The sequence below is a fragment of the Paroedura picta genome, chromosome 5 (genome assembly GCF_049243985.1).
Source record: "Paroedura picta isolate Pp20150507F chromosome 5, Ppicta_v3.0, whole genome shotgun sequence".
Classification (NCBI taxonomy): domain Eukaryota; kingdom Metazoa; phylum Chordata; class Lepidosauria; order Squamata; family Gekkonidae; genus Paroedura; species Paroedura picta.
The window spans coordinates 44,450,712-44,459,292 of record NC_135373.1 but is presented as its reverse complement, the minus strand read 5'-3'; the positions used below and the strand labels follow the sequence as shown (position 1 = coordinate 44,459,292).

Sequence of the window (8,581 nt, the reverse complement as noted above, 5' to 3'; positions counted from 1 at the left end):
AGAGCCTTGATCTCAGTTGGCAGAGCATTCCACCAGGCTGGTGGCAGACTATTATCAGCACAACAGCCTTGTAAGGTAGGTTAGGCTGAAAGAGAACGACTAACTCCTTGTATCTGTTCCGACATCTTTATTATGCTGTAAGCTAATTTACTGCTGACCCACTATCTATATGTACGGGCTGGTAATTCCCATTTCATTGTATCCAGGAAGTGTGTCGTGCCTGCACACAAAAGCTTCTACCTGGAATAAAACTTTGTTGGTCTTAACCGCGACTGGCCTCAAAGTTTGTTCAAGGTCGCCCAGAAAGCTTCCCTGGCAAAGTGGGTGGAGCATATCCATCCAGGCACTCTAAAGTGCGACGTTTTCTTTAACTATCAGGAAAATTGAGCCAAGTTAGTCGGTTTGAGCCCAGCCCTCCACCTTCCACCTTCCTCTCTCCAAACGGGATGAAATCAATGTCAGATGCGCACAGGTTAGCTCAGCCAGCAGATCCCGCAGCCAAAAGCTCCCGACAGGTGGAGAAGCTAAAATTAGGCCGGCCCGAGCGGCGGAGCCTCACTCTTCAGCAAGAAGCAGCTCCCCGCGAGCGTGACGTCAGGAGGGGGCAAAGTGGGGGTGTTTGCCGGGCCGCCGCCGCCGATTGGCTCTGAGATATCGGATGCCGAGCGCTCCCATTAAAGACGCCCCGCCCCTTCCCCAAAAGAGAGAAGCCGCCTACCCGGCGGGTCCCTTGCCGGAAAAGGGGGCGGGGCCTGCAGCTGAGCGGGCGGCGTGGAATGAAACCTGATCGGCCGGGCGGTTCATTCATTCTTTTGCATCGTGGCGGCGCGACTTTTCCCTTTCGCCTTGCCAGAGAGTTCAGCCCCAGCGCCTCGCGCGCGTTCTCCTCGGAAGCCTTTTCTTTTCGGTCACCGAGGGAGAAAAGAGCGCGCGCGAGAGAGGGAAAAGGCCACTCTGCGGGGAAATAAGAAGGAGCCTTTTGGGGTGGCTTTTTTTCTTTCCCCTCTCGCTTTTCTCTTCCGATGGCCAAAGGAGAAGGCGCAGAAAGCGTTTCCTCGGCGGGACTCCTGCAGCAGAGTATAAAGAACGAGGAGTTAATACGTCCGAAGGTAAGGGGGGGAGCGGGGCAGGTTTCTCCGGGACAGCGTCGGAAGTTCCCCGGGAATGGGCGCGGCGGGTTCCCCCTGGGCGCCCTTGGCCAGCGTCCCTTCCAGGAGGCGGAGGACTTGCTCCCGAGGAGGCTGCGCGGGCAGGGATCCGGCCGCCCTTCAGAAGCCCAGGCGGGGAGAGAATGGGAAAATGCTCCAGCGGGCCTGGGTCGAAAAAGAAACGGCTTTCCCGGCATGGGGTGTCCTAGAGCGAGAGGCCCCGTCCGCGCTGCTCCCGCCCGCTCTCTCTTCCCCCCTGCTGCGGATCGTGGCGTCTACACGGGCTTCGGCTCCGTCCGGGGGAGGGGGTGGAGCAAGGGGGCGCTCTCCTCCTAGGGCGTTGCTTTCCCTCTTCGCGGGAGCACGGCTGGTTGGGCGGGTGGAACTCGTCTCTCCGGCTGCCGGACCCGTCGGGTTCGCCTTCCCCTGGCGGGGGCAGGAGCACTCCTCCGCGGGCAAGGGCGAGACGCGGGGGTCGCCGTCGAAGTTCATGCACAGAGGCCGGGGGGAACTTCTCTTAAAGGGGACGCGCCGCGGGCTTTCAGCGGGCCTTTCGGCCTGGGCGGCGGAAGCCTGAGCAAGCCCGATTAAACCCGCGTCTCCGGTGAGAAACTCGAGCAGGCTGCTGAGGACGCGCCGCGCAGCCCGTGCGGTGCACGAAGCCTCCTTAAGGCGCGTGCAGCCGAAGAGCTCTCTCGGTCGGCCTGCGCCTCGCTTTTGCAGGTGCGCTCGGGGGTCAGTCCCAGGTTGTGCAGACAAACGTGCATTGGGTTCGTCACCTTTGCACTATGTGACTCTGGGGGTGAGTGGGGTGGCGGCTGCCCTTAAAGGGCGGGAAAACTTTCCAGAGGAGCTTGTCAGGAGACGGGAACCCGGAGGGCTGCCGCCATCGATCAATAAATAACGCGTTAACAGTGGTAACGGCTCGCCTTGGGGCTTGTCATGCGGAAACAAACGCCGTTGAGTTCGAGTCGGCTGACTTCCCGAGGAAGTGTATTTAGCCCCGCTTTTCCCAGTCTGTAAAATGAGAGCCTGCATGGGACCCACCTCGCAGGTTTGTTGTGAGGCGGAGGCAAAAAGAGCATTTTGAATGGTGCAGAAGTGCCTTGCCCGGTTCAGAGATGCTTTCAGCAGAGGAGGAGACACAAGAGCATCTTGGAACATTTTGAACAGAGCTGATGCCCGGGTTCACCCCACCTGGGATGTTAAACTAGTTTGCCTTTGGTTAGTGCTTGGATGGGAGACCCCGGAGGAAGTCCAGGGCTGTTGTTCAGAGGCAGGCAATGGCAAAATGGCACTGCTCATCCTTCGCCAACCTCAGGAGGGCTGTGACTTGATGTTTTTCTCCCCCACCAGTTTTGTGTTTGGGGGGACGGGGTCACTTCAGTTAGGGGGGGGTGCCAGGCTCAAAGACACATAGGTACTCAAGGCTAAATAGGGGATTACCAAACAATTACAAAGGTTCTGAAGGTGTATTGCTTTAAAAAAACAAAACTTTCTTGGCAGGTCGGAGTCACTTTCAGTTTGTTCAGCCCCAGCATTTGTGCCCTTCATATGCATGCTTGGGGGGTGACTGGACCCATATCGTCTTTTACATCACTCCTACATAGCACCCAAGCACTGGTCTGAAATAGGATTTCTTCTTAGGAGCAACCATGTGAGGTGGTGATGAGGGTGACACACCCCATCTCCTGAGCAGCTCCTCAGTCTGGTCTTGCAAAGAGAGCCAGGTTGGTGTGGTGGTCAAGAGCAGCGGCCTCTAATCTGGAGAACTGGGGTTGTTTCCCAACTGCTCCAAATTCAGCCAGCTGGTTGACCTTGGGCCAGTCGCAGTCCAGTTAGGGCAGTTCTCTGAGAGATCTCTCAGCCCCACCTACCTCACAGGGTGTCTCTTGTGGGGAGAGGAAGGGAAAATTGTTTGTAAGCCACTTTGAGGCTCCTTTTGGTTAGTGAAAAGCGGGGTGTAAAAAGACCAGCTGCTGCTGCTTCTTCATGTCAGCACTTCACAACAAAAGGGCAACCGAAGCTTGGAGATGCCCGTGGAATCTCTGTCAGGAGAATCTCTGTCTGTGAGGCTGAAAGCTGGTAACTGAACCTCCCTATAGTGCTCCCTGTTTTCTTTATGGTGTCCAGAAAGGCTGGGGGAGGGGGGGAAGGAGACTATAGTAGCCTGGATGGAGGAGAGCATAATATCTCCTTGCCAGGGCATGAAGCCTCCCACACGTGACCGCACTGGTGGTGGTTGGCTGACGTGTCCTGTCCAGCCCCCTCCCTTTCCTCTCTGAATCGCCGGCTCCTGAGCTAAGCGGCTTCATTCTCTTCCCCACCAAGGCCGTTGTGCTCTTCCATTGGAAGCAGCTTCCTTTTATGTCACTCAACTTGAACCTCTCTGCTTGTTGTTGGCTACCTCTGATGTTGATGCACCAAAATTTATATCTCTAAACTTCCCATCTGCGGCGCTGCTGTTCTGGAGTGGGGATTGAACCTCTGTGCATGCTTCTGTACTTTTGACTTGCTATAGATTCAGAGGCTGCACAGCCACCCTGTGGGTCTTACAATGAATTCCTGGCAGCAGCACACCATTGAAGCCAGGATGTTCTCTTCCTCCCCCCCCCCCCCCCCCGCACATCCCTTCCAGTTCAAATTTCACTTCCTTTGTGGGTTGACTGTTGCATTTTGGTAAGCTATTTTTGAGCCACTGATCTCTCTCCCACCTGCCATATAGGGCTCATGGTGCTCTACCTCACAGGGCTGTTGCTGATGGATATGAACACTAAAGCTTTATTCAGGGGTGGCCAAACTGTGGCTTTCCAGATGTCCATGGATTACATTTACCATGAGGCCCTGCCAACATGGTGCTGCCAGGGGCTCATGGTAATTGTAGTCTGTTGACATCTTGGGAGCCACAGTTCGACCACCCTTGCTTTATATTAATTTTAAAGGATGACCAAACCACTTGATTGCACATGATCTTTGCAGATAAATCATGTGCTTAATATAATGGGATCTATGCTTAAATAGACAGTTAACTCTTATAGGATCATGCGTGACCGCAAATGCTGTAATGTTAGGAACCAAGCTATGTTCTTGTGAATGTTTCATCTGGTTAGAAGAGACCACACAGCATGTCCCTCTGACCACAGAATGAAAGGTGGCATAGATGATGTATTGGGTTCATTTGGCACTTGGAGGATTTACTGATGGGAAAGGAGGATGGCAGCGGAGCAAACAGTAAGCCTACATTTTGAGTTTTGTTGAGATCAAAAAACTATGTTTGGTTCTTTCCCTTCTTAAAAACAATGCTATTTTCCAGGAATGGATCAGGTGAGATTTCTTGCCAGGATGGAATTTTTAAAATACTTTGTGTATATCTATGTTTGCTTTTTCCTGTTGCTAAGACTGCAGGCTTGCATGCTCTTGTGTTGCTTGGGGAGGGAAACCTGAATGAATGAAGCAAATTTGCACAGGATTCTCAATAATATTCTGCCGCTTCTAGGAGTGGGCAAGAGATTTGGTCCAAGGGCTACATTTGTGTGTCTTACAATGTTTGGGGACTCTAAAGTAGCGATCCCAAACCTGTGGGCCGCAGATCACATGTGGTCCTTCGACTAATTGGAGGTGGGCCCCGAAGGACGCCTTCTCTTCCCCCCCCCCCGGCCCTTTACAACACACTTCATTGTTGTGGCATGTCTGTATCTTATTTTGAAGGGATGTTTAAACATCATAGCGATCAGAGAACACTAGGGCAGTGGTTGAGAGTAGAGGAGTAAACTACCCCCCCTACCGGGCCTCAGTATAAGGTGTTGAGTGGTCCCCGATGATAAAAAGGTTGGGGACCACTGCTCTAAAGCACAGGGAGAGACCCAAAGGTCTTAGTAGCTTTTAAAATGTCCATCCATTTTTCTTGAATTGGACTACCAGCTGATCCCGGAATGCGATGTGGACATGTTGTAAGGCAGGCAGAATAGATTGGGAGATGTAACTCCAGGCTGTAATTTGCCCAGACCTCTAGAAGGGCAGAAGTAAAATAGGAAGACTGATCTTGTACTACCCCCAAAATTAATTCCCTCCTAAATTCCAGCTGCAGTTGTTCTCATAGGCTTGAAACTTTCCCTGCTTCCAAAGAACTGCAGCCTTGCTTCTTATAAAAATTGAAATATGAGACTTGATATGTTGAATATTCCATGCTGTCACTTCAGTTTATTCTAATTTTTAAAAGGTGACTTATGCATACAGTTAAATGTCCTGTGGAAACGCCTGATAAATTGCTTGCTCCCCACCCCCCCTGCCGCTGGCTAAACTTTAATTCCATACTCAGCTGTGAATGGAATCTCTGTGCAAGTTGGGGGAAATCAAACTTTTTCTGTTGCATGTAGTTAAATTTCCTTTGCAGCTGTCGGGTAAATGATGACATACTCTAAACTTGGACTGCTCTTAAAACTGCAGCTGATGGCCTGGAGGTGAACCCATGCTCCCCTCCTGCGGTTTGATGTGTCTTGCAGTCCTGTGAACAACTGGGTTAGCATGCTGGGTGAGATAGAGCAGTAAGCCTTTTCTCCAAGTCTGCATCTCCCCGAGAGTAGGCAACTGCTGTTTCTCTGCGTCATATGATTGGTTGAGTGCATCATGTCTGATGCAGAGTCACACCAAAATTATGTAAGAGGAAGAGATACCATGTGAGTCACTGTTTCAGGGCCGGCTTCCTTACTGTCAGGAGGCCCGTCAAGATTTAGTACTCATTCAGGAACGTGGGAACTCGGTGGATGCTATGAGAAAATGTGTTGGTGGCTTCTACTCCACAAAAGCTAATGCTAGACTAAGAAAAGAACTGAGGACTTTAAAGACTGCTGTTTACTCTCACATTCACAGCTTAAACATTTTGTCTGCAGTTTCCCCTTTTGAAAGTCAGAAAGGTGCCTTGAGCTTAGGGTGATCTCGTGCAAACCTGCAATGTATTGTGTGTGAGCCTCCTCAAATTAAAACGCCCGACAGCTTGCGTTGGGACTGCAGAAACTTTATAGATTAATAATCAACATGTCGGTGTTCAGTCCTTCAAGCTGTATATTTTCAGTGATACAGCTGGGCTTTCTCATAGAGACCGTTGATCTCCTGCTCTAATTGTACGGTTACCCGGCTCTTGCAAAGTTATGAAAGGTTGATGACCCCCGTTCCAGACTTTCCTTCTGTTGGTTTCCCAAATAAGCGTGAAATAAATGGCTGAGAGTGCAGAAGGGCAAGCTGGCAAACTGGCTATTATAAGAACTACAGTTGTCTAGTGGGAGTGTCCTTGGCCGCACACACAGCTTCTGAACTGGGCAGTTGCTCTTCCTTGGCACAATGCCTTGCCTGTCTGAAGCTAATTTCTCCCAAACAATGGAAGAAACTGACCTCTGCTAGTCAAGATGAGCTGGGAGCTATGTAGCCGCTAATGATCTAGACCAAGCCTCTCTCCGGCTGACACAGACTGGGGTGGTTGAAGTTCCTTGGAGGGCATCCAAGAAACATCTGGCCATTGCCCCTAATTGTATCCTTATGTGTGTTTTTGTTTTAAATTGCAAGGATTCTTGGCTGCCATGTTGGTCCCACCAAAAGTCATCCTTGAAGGAGAATTAAGTTGCACAGCTGTGCAAAGTCCAACAACGAGAAAGAAATCACGTGTGTTTTATTAGGACCATCCCAATTGCTGTACAGCCTTACGCAAGCTTTCGAGCTCCTCACAAGGCTGGTTCTGAAGTGTTTCAGGTGCCTTTCGAACTGACACCAGCGGCTCATAGGCTGGGGTTACGGGCTGTTTAATTTAGTTGCCTTGAGGGGGCTTAGTCGCACCAAGTTGAATGCCGCCCTGCCACATGCCCTTGACGGAACAAAATTTCCATGGCACCTTAAAGACTTACAACTGGATGTCCATTCCGTTTGGCCACAGCTGCCCCTTTACGATGCCCTTGACTGTACTGATGTTTCGACATTCCCTGCACCGACATGCAGAAATCCATGATGTCACTGGGCTTGGTGGGGTGTAAGTTTCTGGAACCGACCTTTGAGAACTTTCTTAGGCCTTGCAATGAAGGTAGCTTTCTTTCAATCTTGCTGTGCATGCTTTGGAGCTGAAACCAGCAGTGGGTGTGGAACTGGGAAGTGCTGGCTATTCCAGGTTTTCTTCTTATCCCATCTCCTGCCCTGTTGTAACATATCATGCTTTATACTTTATTCCAGGTCCCTGTAACCCTAGTCCTATCGCGTTGCTTATTAGCCCTTCTACTCCTAGTTGAGTGTATTGATGTGAGTGGACTATAAGGAAAACAATAAAACATGCCCTTCAACTGGGTGCATCCCAGGAATTGAAGCATGCTTGGTGTGTTAAGTGTCCTGAGTTCAGCCCATCCATTTTCATTTTGGAAGTTGGTGGGGCTGAGGATGACCCTGTCCTTGATACTGTTTTCCCTCTGAGTAGACTACCTATCCACCTCATGCTCTCTTTTATTACATGACACACAGGGAGGGTGAAATTAGATCCATTTCACTTCAAGCTTCTCCAATGCGTGTCTCAATAGCAATAAAATACGGGTGATCTTATCCACCTCCTTTAATCATGATCTGTCATTAAAATACCATCCAGTATCTGGGTGGCGCTGAAGACGGAAGTGATGTTTCGAGGGGCTTTGCCCACTGCTCACTGCATGTTGCTCATATGCCTGGGGGAGGGGGACAAACCTGATTGTTGGTATCAGTACTGCTGAATGATTGTGTGCCTTTTCTCTCCCCCTCCTCCTCCTCGATTTTTCCAGAGAGAGAGCAAAGGAAAACTATCGATATGCAGTAAAGTGTGTTATGCTGTCGGTGGAGCTCCTTACCAGATCACTGGCTGTGCCTTGGGCTTTTTCCTGCAGATCTACTTGCTTGATGTGGCACAGGTAAGTTCTGCTGCTCAGGTGCACTTCTGTCGAGGGGGAAATCGGGGGCAGCTCAAACGTGCAAATACGAGAGGTTACCGCAGTCAGCTCAAGGGCACCCAGCTACCGGCTCAAACCGGCTGGCATCGAATGCAGTGTTTCAAAAATGCAAATGTGAACTTTGCCCCCCTTCTAAGCATGAACCTGATTCTTACAAGCATCTGGTGCCTAAATGTTCCTCGAGGGAGTTGCGTGTGTTAATTGTGCAAGAGTGAATGTGTGAGAGACAGACATGGGAGTTTGTGCAATCAACAGTCTGAAACGGCCCGGAGGAGCAGCAGGTTTGCTTCCCTGTATGCTATTTGTGAGAATCAGTCCAAACGAGTCCCCCAGCTCTGCCAACCATCTGATCAGGAAGTGAGCCTAGAGAATCCTGTGTGCTATTATTCTGATAAAACTCTGGTGACTCTGTGGTATATCTTGGAGCGCTACTGGACATCCAGTTCTGATTCTACTATTGGATGAATACCAAAAGCCATAAAT

The 8,581-nt window shown here is 50.5% G+C and overlaps 1 protein-coding gene across 3 annotated transcripts in view; it reads left to right on the top strand.

The window, feature by feature from the left end:
- Positions 1–708: 708 nt before the first annotated feature.
- Positions 709–8,581, top strand: part of MFSD2A (MFSD2 lysolipid transporter A, lysophospholipid) — a 38,265-nt gene continuing 30,392 nt past the window's right edge. Inside the window, exons 1-2 of one of the 3 annotated variants that reach the window (XM_077337590.1) lie at positions 709–1,109; positions 7,934–8,059. In XM_077337590.1, the coding sequence (XP_077193705.1) occupies positions 1,023–1,109; positions 7,934–8,059 (213 nt within the window). In that variant the 5' untranslated portion in view covers positions 709–1,022. Of the gene's footprint in view, positions 1,110–1,501; positions 1,872–7,933; positions 8,060–8,581 lie in introns of those variants that run through there. The other 2 variants (XM_077337591.1, XM_077337592.1) reach the window with 2 other exon arrangements.